This window comes from Haliotis asinina, chromosome 11 (assembly GCF_037392515.1).
Source record: "Haliotis asinina isolate JCU_RB_2024 chromosome 11, JCU_Hal_asi_v2, whole genome shotgun sequence".
Lineage (NCBI taxonomy): Eukaryota > Metazoa > Mollusca > Gastropoda > Lepetellida > Haliotidae > Haliotis > Haliotis asinina.
Window position 1 is genome coordinate 14,040,689 of NC_090290.1, and position 20,839 is coordinate 14,061,527.

At 41.0% G+C, this 20,839-nt stretch overlaps 1 protein-coding gene across 1 annotated transcript; it reads right to left on the reverse strand.

Moving 5' to 3' along the window:
- Window positions 1-9,365: 9,365 nt before the first annotated feature.
- On the reverse strand, window positions 9,366-12,337 carry LOC137256158 (protein Fer3-like). The gene has a single exon (XM_067793863.1). The coding sequence runs from the start codon at window positions 11,611-11,613 to the stop codon at window positions 10,909-10,911; it is 705 nt and encodes a 234-aa protein (XP_067649964.1). The 5' UTR covers window positions 11,614-12,337; the 3' UTR covers window positions 9,366-10,908.
- Between the last annotated feature and the right edge of the window lie 8,502 nt (window positions 12,338-20,839).

Here is a 20,839-nt window from a genome sequence, read left to right on the forward strand (position 1 = left end):
GGTGACCCTTTGTTCGTGGGGCCGTATGGAATATGCCAGCAAACCTGTTGCCGCAGCGGCCATCGATCCTACACCATCTTGATTCTGTCCTCCCTTATTGAGTTTAATTGTGAAACCCAACTGTCATAAAAAGAGTTTTATATGAATTGCTCTCTTTTTCGGTTTTGCCAATACATTAAAAATCAGCCATTGTGAAGAACTCGCAGTCTGTTAAGGGCTCAGTTGAAACCTAGAGCTTGGCTGCATAAGAAGACAAGTGCAAATTTATGATGGTGTCTTGTAAGGCGTGACTTCTCATATTACGACGTCTGTTAATACACAAAGTGTCTATCTTTCCGCTAAAATGGAAGAGGACATCCAAAGAGTTTTAAACAAACCAGCGCACGATCGGGCACGCTTTTCATTGTACTCTACGGATGAGGCCATCGTTGGTGCAAAACCCAAGATGACCCAGCAATTGTTAAGAAAGAAGACCCGGAATTACAATCAGGCCAGGTTTCCTATAGTAATTGCACTAAACCTGGGAGAGCTTGCCTTATTAATCCACCGACATGAATTGCAAAGGATCCCGTAGTACTTGAAGCCACTCGCGCGGACCTCAGAGTAAACAACTCCCACGTGAATGTGTCAAGAATCCTGATTGGCTGTTTATTTTGTGAACTGAACGTCGTCGACATCATCACGGCTGTCAGCTCGACTCCTCCGTCAGTCCACGCCGTGTGGTTTCATGTAGACGTCAGGATTGATTTTTAAACCTTGATCGAGGCTGCAGTTACATGGAAAGGCGAACATTTGGGTTTGGTTGTAAACTGACAGCCTATTCATATTAATAAATGCACAATATGTTGCAGATCAATACTGAGATGCGCTGAATGACGAACAAATAACATAGCTATCGATTACACGGGGAGCACGTGGACTGGAGAGCTGAGGGAAAAGACCAAGTGCCCGACAAACAAACGCAGCCTGTTACTCATAAACACATAGGGGGTTAACATACCGCAGCGGAGACGCATCTACGGTAGAAGGAGCTTGTTAAGTTGTACCTGTGGGATAATATAGTGTATGTTTTATATACGTTGACTTTCCGAATGTACAGCTGAGGCTACATGTTTTTACTCAGGTTGTTGTAAAGCTAGAAGTACATATCTGCTTTCCTGGAGTTAATAGGCTCACATTTGATCCATTTCTTCTCTGAAGAGAAAGGGAGTTCTTTAAACGACAGAAGATGAAGAACAGTTTTGTTGTATTATTCGACGACTTTATCAGCGAGTATACAAACACTGTCAGGGAGCGCATGAGAAAAACATACCACTAAGATATATATATATATATATATATATATATATATATATATATATATATATATATATATATATATATATATATATATATATGTGTGTGTGTGTGTGTGTGTGTGTGTGTGTGTGTGTGTGTGTTAAGATATATATCGACGTGTTAAGAAAATATATAGACATATGTTAAGAGTGAGTGAGTGAGTGAGTGAGTATGGTTTTACGCCACCTTAACACTATACCAGCAACATCACGGCGATGGAACGCTAGAAATGACCTTCACACATTGCAGCCATGTGAGGAATCGAACCCAGGTCTTCTGCGTGACGATTGAACGCTTTAACCATTAGACTACTCCGCTGCCCAACATGTGGCAAGACATATATAGACATGTAATTAAGATATATTTGGGCATGTGTTAATCTTGAAGCATTCCTGAAACATTCGTGACATTATTTATCAAGCGATGACCAACGGTTGGTTTGTTTCACAAAATTCAATTCGGAAATTGTATTGTTTCATTAAAGTTTGTAATCACATCAATGCACAGAGCGTGACGTTCTGGGTGTATTGGTATAAAACTCGGCTGTGTAGTTCTTCCAGACAAGAACGTTTTCTTAAACTGTGTTTCTTTTTAAAATACGTAACAACAGACGTTCAGTGAAGAAACAAGATCTAGATCGTGGCACAGAGGAAACGGAGATTTTTTATATATGTAGTACCATGTATTCTTTTCCCTACAATCAAAGGTCCATCGCAGACTCTATACACTGTATGGTCAAACTGTTACCAAATAATCCGACGTGGCCACCGTGAGTGCCAGTATCTGCATCATTCACGTTATGATGGTCTGGAGAACGGAGATTTGTAAAGCCTCACCCAAATCATCCTGACTGTGACTCAGTCACTCCATTTCACTCGAACGCAGAATTTCTGCATAACACTCTCGTAATGAAATATATATATTGTGATTACACTATTCCATTTAGACAGTTACAAATGTAACATATGATATATTTGGGATTACACATTGCTAGTAAAGCACAGATGCTAGCACTTATGTTAAGTTGAGTTTCATCCGGGATTCGAACCCACACTCTTAGAGCCATCCCGACTTATCCATCATGTAACATAAGTTACAATAAATGACAGAATCGAATTCACATTACTGAATGTCTTGTTTCCTTTCCATGCTATACACACTGTCGGATTAACTGCAACTGTAAACGTTTGCTTTATAAATGTGTACATCATGAAGCTCGAGGTGAAAACAGCACCGGTGTATCATCTGACCACGTGAAACGAACAATTGCCTCGCAGCTAAAGCGTCATCTAAATACGTTATCACCATAACCTAGACATGTTTAGAATTTCAACATGTTTTACTAATAATTTCGTAAATATTTGCATGCCAAAATGAATAAAACGATGGGAAAATGAAAGCACTTGAACCCTTGCTGAACTCGTGCTGTGTAGCAATAGCGCAGGGTTCCCTCTAATGTAGTCAAGGTGTCACGTCAATCAGTTTGAGGTGTCATTGCACCGGGTGGTGGAAAAGAGGGGACCAGGATGTAACACCCTTCAGAGTACCTTGCAGCTGCTGTGGTCTTTGTCGGTTGTCACGGAGAGGGAGATAGCTCAGCTAGAGTCGGTGATAAGTGTCTGGCTCATTTAGTGTGTTTATAATTCAGAGTTGATGCATATATTTTAATACTACTCATAGCAGTGGTGATAATTATGATGATGATGACGACGGTGGTGGTAGTGATCATGTTGACAACAGCGGTGTATCTAGATGGACCACCATGCAATTAACACAGGTCCTTTCTAAACGAATTCGTCAGTCTGGGAGTTAACCACGTCGAATGTCCCAGGCACCCGTTTATTCCAGTCTTCCCTGTCTCCAGTCCCAGACACTTGATGTCCCCTTTTCCAGACATCTGTTTATGTCAGGACTCCCTGTCCCAGACACCTGTTGATGCCAATTCTCCCTGTCCCTATTGATGTCAGTCCTCCCTGTCTCCTGTCCCAGATAGTTGATGTCCCCTTTCAATATACACCTGTATATGTCAGTCCTCCCTGTCCCAGACACCTGTTGATATCAATCCTCTCTGTCTCCGTCCCAGACTCCTGTTCATGCCAGGCCCTGTCTCAGACACCTGTTGATGTCAGCCCTCTTTGTCCCAGACATGTGTTTATGTCAGTCGTCCCTGTCCCAGACACCTGTTGATGTCAGTACCCCTGTCCACTGTCCCAGACACCTGTTGATGTCAGGTCTCCCTGTCCCAGACACCGGTTGTTGCCAGTCCTCCGTGTCTCCTTTCCAGACATCTGTTTATGCCAGGACTCCCTGTCCCAGTCATCTGTTTATCCCAGGACTCCCTGTCCCAGACACCTGCTGATATCAGTCTCAGTGTACAACTTCACAATATTGTAACAGATACATCGTCTCAGCATCACATGACTGCATCCCAGCAAGGACTGGAGGAAGAAGAGTGATTCAGATAACTGCGAAACCATAACAGCATTGTTGAGGAACATAACGTACAAGCTGGTCAAGGACAGCAGACCAGATCCAAGTAACTGATAATTGACAAGAACCTTCTGACCGACCTCCGGTGTTGCACTTACCACAGCATGACACATGCTAGCAACCCCCACCCCCATCCTTCCTGTCATTGTGTTGATGAGACCAGTTCCTGTTTGAGTGCAGATTTTACAATGACATATGAATTTCCATTTCGAAATTAGACGTAAATCTCACAATAAGCTTGTGATTTTCAAAATAAATCCATGTCACTAATCTAATATGTACTAATATTTACCGATGATATATGTTTACTTACAACATGTCTTTACATGTTATCACAAGATGTAGTATTTACTAGGGATATATATCTACTTATAGCATGTCTTTACGTGTTATCACATCATTTTGTATTTACAAGGGATATATATCTACTTATAGCATGTCTTTACGTGTTATCACATCATTTTGTATGTATCAGTGGTATGTGTTTTCTTATATCATGTCTCCACATGTTATCCAAACTTCTTATTCTTATTAATGCTAGATGTTTACTTATAGCACATCTTTACATCATATCATAACATCTAATATTTACCGGTGATATATATTACTTATAGCACGTCGCTGTTTGTGAGACTTGAAATTTGCAAATCATTCGAAAATAAAAAAAAATATTACTTATAGTTTGTTTTCATTTACGATTGTTATTGTAAATAAATATAACTCCTAAAAATAATGTTTATTTCAGGAAATTTATTGTGAGTGCCGTTGATCAATTAGTTCTGTTATGTGACAGTAGCAATAATATTTGTATGATGATTAAAAGCAAATAACATACATTTGCCATCAGCATAGCAACATTAGCATTAGCGACACGTCTACCATGGATGATTTCTTGAAATTCCAACAAATAATTCAAATGCCAAGATTGTCTGTACTGGTAGTGCTGCTTACTTGACGTTTATGGCCGACCTAAATGCTGCTAATATCTGTGAAACGTCTGTCAAATTCTGACTCTAAAACGTTTTTTGTTGTTGTTTTTTGCCAAAAATAAAGTAAAACCAGGGGCGGTGGTTTACTTTTCACATTTGGACATTGAGTAAAGCAGTAACCACAGGCCATTCAAGCATACCTTTAAATTATTTACTTTCTTTACAATTGTTATCAACAATCTGTGATGAGTGCACTTTTCCAAGGCTAATATATGTCTTCACTTTATCACACCATCTAATATTACCAGTGATATATGTTTACTTACAGCATGTCTTTACGTGCTATTACAACATGTGATATTTACCTGTGATATATGTTTACTTATAGCCTGTCTTTACATATTGTCCCAACAGCTAATCTTTACCCAGTGATGTATGTTTACTTATAGCATGTGTTTACGTGATTGTAGACGTAATGTGTTGTCAGTGTCTCGTAAGCAAATCTGGATGGATGCATAAAATGTTTTCTTGCCATTGTATATAATGTGCCACATTCGGTTTGTCTGTCTGTCTGTCTGTCTGGCACATGACTACTGGAAATGAAAACTTCCACTAACTAAAATGTCATAATAAATTCGTTTACATGCTAAGTTATACCGTTTCACTGTTTAGCAATATTACAGAAATTTTAAACAATAATCTAACAATACGGGAGAAAGACACCTATATTTAATCAGTATTTTCCGATCCCACTGACCCGTTATGTCAAAGCGTATGATTCAAATGTTATTTTTTCACAGAATACATGCATGCATGTGGGCGTTCGAGGATGTAATAAACTATTTGATGAAAATACGATACAGATGCACATATTATTATGTATTAAGTTATTAAGTAAATAGAATAAATGAGTGTTTTAAAATTTATATTCACATCGGCAATATTACAGCCAGACTGTGACCTTAAACGTTATTAATTAACGCTAACAGTAAACCCTCCCCCCCCCCCCCCCACCGCAAACCAACACAGAAAACCCCCCAACAACACAGAAAACCCCCCAAACAACAAAACAACAACACACACACAAAACCTGTCGACGAAGGACAGTGAAATAACTAGATTGTCACTGTTAAAGAATTAAAACTAGTGAGCAGCCTTTCAAATTTGTACAAATAGTACAATACAATACAATTTAAAAACGGGCTTGAGATCACCAGCAGCGAAAGGTAGAACACGTTTATGAGGAACATAGATACTTACAAGACCTTTGCTACCAACATGGATATGTAAATAGAGTTATGTGCAAGTTGCCTTCTTGAATTATTCAGATCACCATGGATATATGACATATCAAACTGCGCATTGAATTTCTCAGTTTTCTTATCGTTCTGGTTACCGAGTCAGAAACTAACAACAGAACGACGTAAACGATTTTGTACAGCGGCATGATGACGCGAAAAAGTGACAATGTACCTTATGAAATCAAGGATGCAGATGTCACAAAATTGTTCAGATATCTTTGCTGCATTATCGACAAGAAAATACATTTGGGTTCAAACACTGATTTCGTTTTCAAGAAGTGGTATTTTATGCGCAAACTGAGATCTTCTAACGTAAGAAAAATTGTGATTTAGCGCTGTTTTGTTGAAAGTATTTTAACCTTGTTTTAATTCAATGCTGGCATGGCCCTCTTAATATCAAAAACTAATTTTATCTCAAAATTAGAAAAGTAAGATAAATTTTATGTCAAACTTATCCAAGCAATAGTATTTTAATTGCAAGTAAAATCTGTGGGGTGTCTGTTCCGGATTTACCCTCTCATTCTAATCCCCGTGTATTTAACCTCACTGAAAGAATTTTATCTGATCCCAGCCATGTTTTATTTTCTGAATACTATTTTATACCTACAGGTCGCCTGAACCAGTATGTCCCTTTTTAAGGTAAAATAGTTCAAATTATTTTATTCCAGCAAGTCTTCGCCTTTTGAATAAATGTTAACATGTGATTTCTTACCGTTTATGACATTTAATTATGTGACCACTTTTAAATGTAAAAACAATTCCTCTCGGGGTAATAAAGCATTGTCATTGTCATCACTGAAATATGTAATTATCATATCTTGTGTAAAAGGATATTGGGAAAATTATATTTTTAATTTTAAACTGAATTCGGTTTATTAATTTTTGTTGATATTGGGTTGATGACTGAGGTCCATGACTGATCTATGAAGCGTTAACAAAAAATTGTAATAATAATATAAATGTATGAACGTTAATATGTGCAGCTATTCTCAATTTAGTATTCGCCCTATTCGCCACGATACTAACTACCTGAGGTATCCGCGACTGATTAACTATCCCAGCAGTGGCACGGACCGCATGGGCGTTTGATGTCAATAGCATTTTCGATTTCAACGAAATCACCAATTTCTTTACTACAAAAAATATTAAAGATCTGCAACGTTAACAAACAAAACACTGTAATTACACATTACAAACACTCTACAACATACCTCCATTAGTTTAAGCTGTGAGTGCTTGTAGATACAAACATACATACGCTGAAATTGAAAAAGAGGATCTCAACTTCGATTCAACGTTAATTAACGTCGATAATAAAAACCGTATTCTAAAATTTTGTAATGTGTACCAAATCACAAATTTAGAAAAACAGTCACTAGTGAAACTGACACATAATGCACCCAAAACTCATTTTTTTATTGAAATATTATTTAAATTTTTATGTCGACAACAACCCCCCAGTAAATGTATGTGTCTCCCGTAGCAACACATTTTCCGTCCCCTACTGTAGGCTCGTCATCTAGGATACTATATTCAGCAATTATTCACTACATCTTGTCCAGAGAACATTAATACGCTCGGCGCTTTATGTACATTTGCTATACTGCCTTCATGTATCCCAATGATATACAGGATATTATCCAAACAGGTATAAAGATAATGGTGCATTTGACATACTTCGTGAATCTACATATCGCGGGGTATTGTGTGACGGGCACAGCTGGGACGTCGTTAATGACGGTGTTGGGGCAAGCCACACCGGCACAGCGCCAGCCTGTTGTTGTTAGCAGTTATGTATTGATCGGTGGCGTGTGCTGGTTGCTGTATGATGTTACAATAACCTGTTGGCAAAACATAGCACAAGAACCTACGAGCCTGTTTTATATAATTCGCAATTTAATTTCAAGTTTAAATGGTTTTGATAAGGAAATTAAAACGATTCATTTAAATTTGCAATTGAAGATGTGTTTTATAAAGTAAAAAGATAAACTCAAATTTGAAAACAACATTTAATATTGAAGAGTACGTGAGAGATTCAGAGTATATTACACCTGGTCTGAAATACTCGTACGCTGTGTATATACTTATATAAGCTGTTACTAGTCCGTAAAACAGAAATCATAAAGCATATTAGACAAAGTCTTTGAATTGTGATTCATAACTGATTCCCAATACTAGGTGAAATAATATGGATTTCGGTATCTTCATTTTTTTAATTCACCCGTTGAATGAGTACGAATATTTCCCCCAAAACGTCGTATGTCTCTTTACAGAGAAGCTCACATAAGTAAATGTTCACCTTTATCATAGAGAACTGCAAAGTAGTTCAAGTGGTAATCTGGCGGGCAAAGAACAGTAACACCCATTTGTGCTGGCTAAAATTAAACAAAGAACAATGTGAAGGTGATGATGTAGCATCAATGTTTGCAGTGTAAGCAGAACTGTTTCATCCCGGTTACATTTTGATACCGTTTGTAAATTTAGGGGTAAATCCAATTTTTCTTTTTGTCCTTCCCAAAATTCCGATTTTTCTAAAGACACTTGCTGGTCTCGCGCATGTAATTTCACCATTGTTCCTAATGCCTGGCATTTGGTTGTTGACAACTGGGAAACAAAACAATAGTTATGATGGTCATTAAATGTTCACATGTTAATGTACCTAAATTAAATTTAATTTATTTTTATTTCTATCATGACCTTGTACTCATATTCTCGATAGAAACGTTTGGACAAGAAAACAAATTGATGGCACAATCCGTGTTGTGTTTTGGTGATGCACGAAAACATCAACTGTAATGACAAAGGTGTTTTGCAGTAACTAAGAGTTATCATGTAAAATATATCACATTCTTGCTTAAGGAATACACATAGTTGAAAGGTAAATATAATCAAATACATTATTATCATGATGATCTTTGATAATATTTTCATCAAGTCAATGTTTATTGTGATTGTGATCGAACTAGTATTGCGTCTATAAAACCTGAGGCAAAAGTGAAAGTAAAAATGTATTTTTTATTACACAATCTTGTTTGCGTTGTGTGGCTATCCAAGAACATCATTCACCGAATCTTCCCTCTCCAAAAATAAAAAATATCTGAAATAAGAAAAATAGCTCCACAAGCTTGAAATTTCTCGTGAAATGACATTTGTGTCGACTGATGATCGCGATAGGTCGACATTTTATGTTTTACAAAGGAAAAGAAACTGAGATAGAAGCGTACATTTTTTATGGGAAATGTGAAAAATAATTTAACACTTGACTATCAACACTGAAGTCATAATTATAGTTTATAACATATTTTCTTTTTGTATTTAATGTAAAGGTTCCTCCTGTTTTTACGAACATTATTTGAATATATATATTTCCTATTTTTAAAATCATTTTGATTACAGAAATTTTTAATCCCTCTGTGAGGTATCATTTAAAATATTAAAAGATTATTTGAGGCAAAAACACCGACGTACTGCAGTGTTAATTGAAGAAAGTTTAGAAAACAGATAACAACTGACGGATGCACGTGCATTTCATGAAGCATACACTTGTCTGACTTAGAACGTGGAGTTCAGGAACAATGGGCGCAATAGTGCCTATAATTAAACATACACTAGCAGTAAGCGGGGACGCACATGGAATTATAAACGCGATGTAAAAACTTTTAATCATCATGATAAAATTGATTTTGTAGGGTAAATGAATACCTTTATGATTTCACAATGGAGTGTTCAGTTGAACTGTAATTCAAGCGTTTAGTTGCCGTTAACATGAAGACAACAGTCTGTTAGCTGATGCGGATTAATATTGTATTCCTTGTCATACTCTTTAGTAAGTTTTGGACAACTCGGTTGCAAATTACCGTATTTAATCTAAGTAATGTTACAGCATAATAACAAATAAACCACGCATGTCCAATATTTCAGATGCGCAGATTTTATGTCTTTTGTTTAGATATGTATGGCTGATATGCAATCATGAGAGGTAAACGAAAAAAATAACATAAAACCTTTGATATTTTATTACCAGTTGATTACAGGCACCAACAAACCATGTGTTAACATATAGAAAATACCATCCGCGAAATACCAATAAGATTTGAAAGAAACAGAAATGTAGTTTACATTTATTTCATTACAGCTGTAAAAGTATTTTTAAATGCTCTACTGTAAATAAGGAGAAAACGACTGCTTATTTAGTTTAAATAAATTCACATTTAGAAATCGAAAGTAGATGTTTTTGTTTATTTACATGATACTGATTTCTTCCAAAAAAGACGAAATAAGTATTTGAATTAAATCTTTGATTATTTAGAATGACATGATTTAATTTTGATTTCATAGAAAAACCGAACCAAGTGAAAATGATATAGAAACTTGAAACAGATTACTTCCTTTTGGAGAAAACAACCACGTGTAAAATCCATACATCATCTCCCAGTGAAATATCCTCCAAGTATGAAACGTAACACAAATGTCAACGATAATCCAACGTGTCTGAATGCTGTTTGAAATTTAATCCGTTATGGGTAGAGACATTTTAATGCTGAAAATCACATAATGCACATTTGCTCAAATAGGTGTAGTGTGTCCTCGTCATTGTTTCAAAACCGATTATGTTTGAACTTTCAGAGCAAGTCAACTTAATCCTCCCGCTGCATCCAAGGTAAACTTGTGACAGGTAACATCTTAATAATCACAGATACAATTATTATTTCCCGGGTTCGTAGAAGATATAATTGATTTCGTCGTCAATTTTCAAAATTTTCAAGAGGCGCATCACCTGATTACATCGTCATCACATCGTTTACATTTTACAACCACACTCGCAAATAACAGCTAGTAGCTCAATATTTCTATTCGTCCCCGTTTGATTCATATTCACTGAATATCTCCTCGTCGTTGTTCACGTTGCTGTCGTCGACGTTAGACTCGCCAGTGGAATCGAGGCTGAAACCAGACTCATGCCGACAAATCGCTGACGGCGGTTGGCGTCGCCCATAGTCGTTCACCGTTTGATTCCTGTAGATATTTAATTTTACATCATCCGGGCTCTTCCCCTTCACGACCTCTGTCATAAAGGCTATATATGCTATAGCAAGACGTAACGTTTCAATTCTTGATAGACGCTTCTCGTACGCAAAAGTTGGAACTCGTCTCCTCAGAGAATCAAAAGCTTCGTTAAGATTGAACATCCGCCGTCGCTCGCGAACATTGGCCGCTCGGCGTTGAGCAACGGTCGGCAAACGACGTTTTCTTGAACGTACGTCGAGTTCACTCCCGTCGTTTCCCTGAATGTATCGTGTCCCGGAATTGATCTGTGAGTGCTGAACAGCGAGTGCCTGGTTCGGGACTACCAAACTGTGGTCCGTCCACACGTAGGCCTGGGGCACCAGGGGGTACGTGCTTGGAGAGTAGCCATTAACGGGCAATTGTCCAATTCCGTCTTCTGTCCTGGTAGGAATCATAGCATAAGGGTAGATTTCCGTGTATATAGCCGGGGACGTCTCACGTTGACCTTCAACTGACGTCAGTAAATTGTCTCCGTAAAAGTAACTCATATTCGTTTAAACTCTCTCGTGTCACTCACGCCAAATATGTTCCGAGTTGGCGGCCATTATTGCTCAATAAAGACCCCGTTGGCTTCATTTGGTTCCGTCGCGCAGGGCGAGGGGTGCGCTTTATTTTGACACTTCTAGTCAGCAAGAGCAATTGATATAAAGCTATCGTTGATTAACGAGAAGACGACCGCGTTTAATAAAAATCTTGCAAATGTTCTCTGTGCTGCTGACTTTGCCGCCAAATTGATAAGTTAAGACAATGGGCAGACGATCGAAGCCGAATACGCTGGACGTCAAAATTCACAATTGGAATACGATTAACGGAAAATTAGTTTCTGAGGACCGTCCAAGGTTATTAATCTCCGGCGTATCTGTATCTAATTTAAACAAATTGCATCCCGTTCGTCTTCAAACTGGCTAAATGTCTTTGATTCTCTGACGCTTTCATGCCGTTTGTTATTCAACGACAATCCGCACTACCAGAACGTTCAATACGAGAACTTAACACTCACATTCAGGGAAAGAAAACGTGTCCAGAGAGTGTTCAGACTCATCAGTAATATTTCACAAGAAATGTTACCGGTGCAGTCCACGGTTGGATCTAAACATCGGATAACGTGACAAGCATCGTCTCACCAGGTCCTGCACCAAGTTGGCCTACCATGGTTTCCGAAGAACTTGCAGGCGGGTTTTGGAGACAGGGCACCACGGATGTCCTACGGTGTTAAATGACAGAACATAAGTGAAAATCTGTTTGGTGCAGATGACAATTTATATACATATGGACTTGCCTAGAAAGCCGAAAGCTGTCGCCATACAAGTACGAAATACTAGGAGTTACACTAAGTGACAGCTTGGGCCGTTGGTGATGACAGACAACGTGTTTCACACTTTTCAAACTTCCCTTATCACAAAAAAATCTTTATTAAAGTATAAAATCTGAAAATTGACAAAACAACTGATGCCCCAATCTGATTTTCTGTCTGTCAATGGCATTGAGAATGTGGTACCGTGACCTCCGGTAGCTTTTAGGACCAACTGTTTTGGTGTGATAAAATAATTACTTCAGCATTGCTATCCTGCCAGATGTTGTTTTAAATATAATGATATGGGTATATGGTGAACGTATATCTAAAGCTATCGCCCAATGTTCATCGAGATCGATAAATCACAGGACCGTTACGTTACCATGGAAACAGGAGAATTTATTGCTGTCATATTTGCTTTCGCTTGATATAACGTTGAATATTCAAGTTTGATATGGTGACAGGTGTTGGTCTATACATATCTGCGCTGTAGCGTTATAGATCGAGGTATATTGAAAGTGATAACAATGTGCACCAACTAACAATCATGAGTCAGGGTGTGTTGTGTTTATTGGATGGTTTGTAGCTCACTCAGCTGAACCAGAGTCACACCCTTCAGCGCCACATCGTAGATAGGTTTGGTGGGCGTTAAGACCTAGTGCGTCAAATCGTAGTTAGGTTTTGTGGACGGTAACACCCTTCTGCGCCACATCGTAGATAAGTTTGGTGGGCTTTAAACCCTAGTGCGTCACATCGTAGATATGTTTGGTGGAAGTTAACACCCTAGTGCGGCACATCGTAGTTAGGTTTGATGGACGGAAACGCCCTTCTGCGTCAAATTGTATATACGTTTGATGGGTGGTAACACCCTATTGCGCCACATCGTAGATAGGTTTGGTTTGAGGTTAACACCCTAGTGCGGCACATCATAGTTAGGTTTCGTTCAGGTTAACACCCTAGTGCGGCACATCATAGTTAGGTTTGGTTCAGGTTAACACCCTAGTGCGGCACATCATAGTTAGGTTTGGTTCAGGTTAACACCCTAGTGCGGCACATCATAGTTAGGTTTGGTTCAGGTTAACACCCTAGTGCGGCACATCGTAGTTAGGTTTGGTTCAGGTTAACACCCTAGTGCGGCACATCGTAGATAGGTTTGGTTCAGGTTAACACCCTAGTGCGGCACATCATAGTTAGGTTTGGTTCAGGTTAACACCCCAGTGCGGCACATCATAGTTAGGTTTGGTTCAGGTTAACAAACCAGTGCGGCACATCATAGTTAGGTTTGGTTCAGGTTAACACCCTAGTGCGGCACATCATAGTTAGGTTTGGTTCAGGTTAACACCCTAGTGCGGCACATCATAGTTAAGTTTGGTTCAGGTTAACACCCTAGTGCGGCACATCATAGTTAGGTTTGGTTCAGGTTAACACCCTAGTGCGGCACATCATAGTTAGGTATGGGGGAAATTAACTACCTAGTAGGTCACATCGTAGTTGTTTTTGGACATTATAGCCCTCTACACCACTCTTAGCCCTCTACACCACTCATAGCCGTCCTCTACACCATTCCTAGCCCTCTACGCCCCTCATAGCCGTCCTCTACACCACTCCTAGCCCTCTACGCTACTCATAGATGCCACCTAAACGACTCATAACCCTCTACACCACTCCTAGCCGCCCCCTAAACCACACCTAGCCCTATACACCACTCCTAGCCGCCCCCTACACCGCTCCTAGCCCTCTACACCATTCATAGCTGTCCCCTACACCACTCATAGCCGCCACCTTAACCACCCTTTGTCTTCCACACCACTCATAGTCGCCCCATACACCACTCACAGTCCCCTACACCACTCATAGATGCCTCCTACACCACTCACAGTCCCCTACACCACTCATAGCCTTTTACACCACTCATAGCCGCCCTATACACCTCTCCTAGCCCTCTACACCACTCCTACCCGCCCCCTACACAACTAACAGCCCCCTAAACCAGTCATAGCTGCCCCCTACAATACGTACAGTCCCTTACACCACTCATAGCCGCCCCCTACTCTACCCCTAGCCCTCTACACCACTCCTAGCCCACCCCTACACCATTCACAGTCCCCTACACCACTCATAACCCTCTACACCACTCATAACCCCCTACATCACTCACAGTTCCCTACATCACCCACAGTCCCTTACACCACTCACATTCGCCTCACACGACTACATCAAGTTAGACAACTAACTTCACCTCTTCCCCTGACCCCCATCCCTGCAACTAGTAAGACGCCCAAACGCACTTCCTCCACTGCCCCCCCCCCCCCCCGCCCCCATCCCTGAAACTAGTAACACACCAAAAACTAGTCATAAACCCAACTGCACTTCTTCCCCTCGCCTCCATCTAGTCAGACACACCAAAAGGCACTTCCTCCACTCGCCCCGCTCGACGCACAAGGCAGACACACAAAAAGGCACTTCCTCCCCTTACCCCATCCCAGGGCATGTAAGCAGACACCCAACTCCACACTTTCCCTGCTTCCTCGAAATGAAGAGGTAGCCAATGAGGAAATGACGTCACTGCACACCTGTTGAAAGTTACAACAAATCTCCGAGCGCCGTCTCCCCCTCCCACACAACAGAGCTACCCCAGAGCGTGTCTGTGACTCGATATATGTAGGGGAGAGGGCAATTAAGTGGATTCCAGCCCGGCCCACCTGCATGGAGTGGGGACCCCGTCTCAGGTAGCATGCAACCACAGGTCCTGGAGCTACCAGCCCTGCAACCATATTGTCCAGTTATGCTCTGTTTCCCGCCAACCCTTCTTCTTTTCCTGTCACGGGTGTCCTATTGGGAATGGACTTGATTACGCTAAGCGGTGGCTCGGGTTCCGTAAACACTTGTCCTTGAGTACAGGTAAATGATAGGTCGTTTAGGGAGCAGCGTAAACTTGGTCAATTACGAGGGCAGACGCTCAGAAGACGGGTACAGCATGTTCCGATTGATCTCAAGCGTTTTAAGTATAGGTTATAATGGTTGTGGCGCTGCTAGAACAGATCTGGCTTCACGTGCCGCGGCCGACACGCGCCTTGATGGATCGTCTTGGAGACACGCTGAAAGGAAAATTGCAGTATTTGGGGCTATAATTACAGAGGGCACCCCTCTGGTTTTGATATTGCGTTTATTTCAGTATAATTATTCCATCAATCTGTTCAATTAACCATTTTAGTCTGACGCATCGTAAAATCCTGCCACGACATTTTTTTCGAGATGTTTGACAACTTCTTCAGCGAACATGAGGTGTGGGCCCCTTTCACCCGCTACGCTGTAAATCTGCATAGGAGTGCTGGTAACATACACGGTCCTGTCATAGCCTAAACAAAGAAGGGTGGGGTAGTGGAGAACGTTAATCGGATGGAGCGATGTGGCGTTTGCGTTATGGAGTGAGGTGGAGCAAGGTGGTGGAGCTGGATGGAGTGTGACACGATGGTTGAGAGGGATGTTGTTTGGTGGCATGGGGTGGTGCTTGGTGGAGCAAGGTGTTGCGAGGTGGTGCATGTTATCGTGGTGGTTGGTAGTGTCTGGTAGAGAAGGGTGATGGAGCAAGATGGCGGGTGGTGCGTCTTGGAGCAAAGTCTTGTGTGGTCGTGCGTGTTATCATGGTGGAGACGGTGGTGTGTAGTGGCGCATGGTGGAGCAAGCTGGCACGTCATGCGCGTGGTTTTGTGATGGAGAACGTAGCGGGTGGTGGCATGTGTTATTGTGGTCTAGAAGGTGGCTCGTGGTGGTGCATGCTGGAGTGAAGTGACGCGTGTTGGCGCGTGTTATCATGGTGGAGACGTTGGCGGATGGTGGTGCATGCTGGAATAAGGTGTCACAGTGTTGCTTGTTTAGTTTGTGAAGCATGGTGGCTCTTGGTGGAGCAAGGTGGTGGAGCTAGATGGAGTGTGATACGGTGGTGGAGAGAGGTATCGCCTGGTGGTATAAGATGGTGCATGGTGGAACAAGGTGGTGGGTTGTGGAATGTGTTTGGGTTCTGGGGTGGGGTTTAGTGTTTGATCGGAACTGGGTATTGGGGTCGAGACGTATATTATACATATATATATAATATTATATAAAACATGTCCCAAACAAAATCACAGGAAGTACTTGCTGTGGACCACAATGCCATATGTAAGTTACAACAGAAACAATGGTTTTCGGTGTATGGGGTGTATTCTGTGTATGTGGTTTATTCAGAGTGTATGGAGTATTCTGGGTATGTGGTATTCTGACTCCAACCAGACAGACGAGTTTAGATTGTTGGGCCTGATACCAACCTCGATTTAATTCGGGTTCCGTGCCCCACAAGGACACAATGTGCGAAGCCCATTTCTTGTGTTCACTTCCATAATACTGCTGTAATAATACCTAAATGCGGCGTAAAACCAAACTCACACACTGTTTGGGGTACAAAATAACCCAGAAAATATTATTAATGTTTGTTTACATGGTTGTTTCCGCGCTAGGGTTAAACAAACGAAAAATGAGACATAGCATTTGAAACAAACCATCTCTTGTTTCTCGCAGTGTCGTGAATGCATAGGACCTCAACATTTAAACAAACTCGAGTCTTTAATGAAATCTCTTCTATTTGAATTCAAGAAATTTTATCGGATCCACGGGGGCAGGTGCTTGAAATTATAATACTTAGCATCTCTATAGTCATCAATAAACATGGCGCCGCCCGCACATGTTCCGCCGGGAGACAGAGACACTTATTCTGATTTTGGACGCGACACCGAGACTTCATTATGTACCTGCCATCGAGGCCGTGTTTCTGATGTTGCGAGATGACCTCTGACCGTGTATTGCTGTTCTCTCGTAGCCATACACTACACACAAAGAACATCACATTGAACATTTTCCTGGAATATCCGGCTCAAGCAAAGGTGCCTTTTTCAAGGTGTGGGGTCACATTCTGGCAGGTGTGATTTTACTCCTAACTTCCTCCTTAGACAGAGAGGTGCGTGTATTAACTTTTCTGTCGAATGTTTCAGCTAAACCATTAACTCATGCGTTTCATCAACCATTTTTTATTGTTTAAGGAAGTGCATTAGAATTTTCTACTTCTTTGCAATGTTAGTGACTAAAGAATGGCGAGTCTTGTAAACATACAAACATGTATGTCAAAAGAAGTATTTCAAGAAAGTAGGTTTCCATTAGAAAACATTTATTGACCTTTTGGAAATTTTAAACCAGTTTTTGCATTTTAACTGAGTACATTAGTGTACATTGCATTTGCATGACATAACGCCTGAAACCCCCACGCTTTTGGGTTCTCGGAACTGTTTAAATCCGTTCATAGAGTGGGCGGAGAAAGACAACGAGCTCTTTGATTCATAAGTTTCCATCAGTTGTGTCCTTCTGTGAGGACATGTGAAACCTCCATGGTTCATCCGTGTCCTTCTGTGAGGACATGTGAAACCTCCATGGTTCATCCGTGTCTTTCTGTAAAGACACGGGAAACCTCCATGGTTCATCCGTGTCCTTCTGTGATGACATGTGAAATCTCTACCTTTGACGTGGCTTTATCCGTATCGTTCTATGAGGACATGCGAACCCTCCATGGTCTGTCAAGTGACCTTCTTGAAGGACATGCTAAATATCCATGTTTTCACCCGTGTCTTTCTGAGGGACATATGAAACCTCCAGTCTACCTTTGACGTGGTTTTACCTGGGTCGCTCTGTGAGGACACGTGAAACCTCCATGCACGAATGTGAAAGTTTAGGAAGAATATTTTGACGCTTTTTTAAATCTTCGCATACATAACATGCCCGGTTGTACCTGAATATGTAGGATTTATTATCGAAACAAGTTTCTGATGTAAAGTCGAAGACCCATGGTTCGGGATAGAATAGGACTTCAGCAACCCATGCTTGCCATTACAAGCAGCTAAGCTTGTAAGAGGCGACTAACGTGATCGGGTGGTCAGGCTCGCTGACATGGTTGACACATGTCATCGGTTCCCAATTGCGCAGATCGATGCTCATGTTGTTGATAACTGGATTATCTGGTCCAGACTCGATTATTTACAAACCACCGCCATGTAGCTGGAATATTGTTGAGAACGGCGTGAAACTAAACTCACTCACTCATGTAAAAAAGATGACAGAAAATGAAGCAAGTAGAGAAACAGTCATCTTTGAAGTATCAATCTATGCTAAGACCTGTTGGGGTAATACTGGGTCTCACGTATCGTGGGCTGGTGCGTGTGTTGCCCTTCTTCCGTAATAGGATCCCTGAAATTACACGACGCCACAGGAAATCGACAACTCTATTTTACGCAATGAGCCATTTCGAAAATTCTGTTTTTATACAGCTCATATTCTGGTGATTGTATAACTCTCATGGACGCTCCAGTACACATGTACTTCATACAGGACTATTATTCCATGTTTCAGGTTGTTGCTTTCACATGTACAAGCCAACGAGTCACTTTAAAAACTAACCTTCCTGAAATGTAAAGTTACAGATTTCACATGTCCTCATAGAAGGACACAGGTGAAACCATGGCTGTTTCACTAGTTAATTTCATGGGTGCTTCGTATCATCAACAACCGGACAATATCGCCAACAGTTCTCTCATTGGTGTCATCAAGTGTATTCATTCATTGTGATCCTTGCATGAGTTTTTTATATGGGAACTTTGTTGATAAATATACTGTGTTATCACCCAACAATATGTCCACAAGGAGAATATTTACTTAAGAAAAAGGAAGGCGGTAATAGGCAGCGCACAAACACTCAGTTTGTTATGACTTAATGGTGTAATTGTAAACCGATATCGCTTGGGGCGCCTCTTGTCTACCGCCACTTGCAATCTTTGAAATCGACACCAAGATACATTTGTTGTTTTTTCTTTTTGACCAGGAAGATGAATATAGTATTCCGTCACACAAGACACCGGACTCTTTTTTTTATCCCGACTCTCCTTGAAATAGGAGAGGCTGAATTAAGCACGACATGCAGGAACCTCCAGAAGAACTTTCTGAGTGTGGTTCTGTATGGTGTCATTAATGGGCTGCGTTGATAATTTAAACCTGTGTTTAGGTTTATGCAGTCATGATTGTGTTAGTGAGTGCTCTGGTGGGCTTTCACTAACACATACAAGCACGCGCGCATTTGAAGAAGTTCTCATCTGTTTCTGGAGTCACAGAAAATCCGCCAAGGATGACTTGAAGAGGGACCAAATCGTCTGACAAAATTCCTGTAAATAGAAACACTTCCAAGATCGGTGAAGATATCAGGTACAGTTTTGCAAATTTCAGTAAGCAACTTCTGTCGTGAAGAATCACGCCGCATTTTACATCCTGAAAAGTACCCGTTCTCGCTGTTTCCACCAATGTCCTCGCGGCGTTCAGTAAAGTGCCTGTCCTCGCGGGGTTCAGTAAAGTGCCTGTCCTCACGGATTTCGCCGAAGTACCCGTCCTCCCAGATTTCACCAACGCACCTGTACTCGCGGGTTTCACCAAAGTGCCCCTGGCTGGAGGGTTACACCCAAAATGCCAAGCAGGTCTACATAGGCCCCAGCGGGTATCATTTAGCCCAACCCCCAAGTGCCTTTATCGAGGGGATGTAAGTGACAAACTGTGGAAAGCGGCGTCGAAAATACATTCAGTCACTCGCTTCAGTCAATGGGCTCCCAGACAAACAACTAAAGAGGTGTTATCCCCCCTCCAACATGCATTATCCTCCAACATCCGCCTCAACAACATTGATCTCTTTGACGTGTGCTTCAGACGTGACGTACACAGAAATATCCAAACGCTTTTCTTCATAACCTTGACCTCTTGCATTGAAACATGTCTCTACTGGGTCGGTGTAACATGATGGCAGAGCGCCAGCCTTCTTCACCGATGGAACAATCACGCGTCTCTGCGAATGTGATTGCAAAAAAACTCCCAAACCCTTAAGCATCTATTTTATCCACGTGTGATATGTGCCGAGTCCATGGTATATAACTAACCGTAATAGTGTCAACATCTCACACAACAATACATATTGTTCGCGTGATTAGGGGCTGGGACAGCTGATAGAAGGTCCAATCTTTCTTCCCTTACACCAGTATTTTTTTAGAAATGAGTTATTGCGTTTCTTTTTAAATCGGTGCATGTTCGTATTTTAAACCCCTGCAGATCACGCATGCCTTTGATCAGAGTAAATTAAACACACATTTACTGTAAACTTTCTTGCACTTAAGATAAATTTGTTGCGGAAAGAAACGAAAACCCTGTAAATACTGACATCATGTAAAGGCCTTACTGGGGTATAGGGCTGGCGTTTGGACCCAACAACATGTGTCAGAAGAGAGCGAGATTCCTGGAGAACTTGTTTTCAGGGAACGCTGATGAAAACATCGGTATCGTTGAGCATGCGTTACTTACAAGATTAT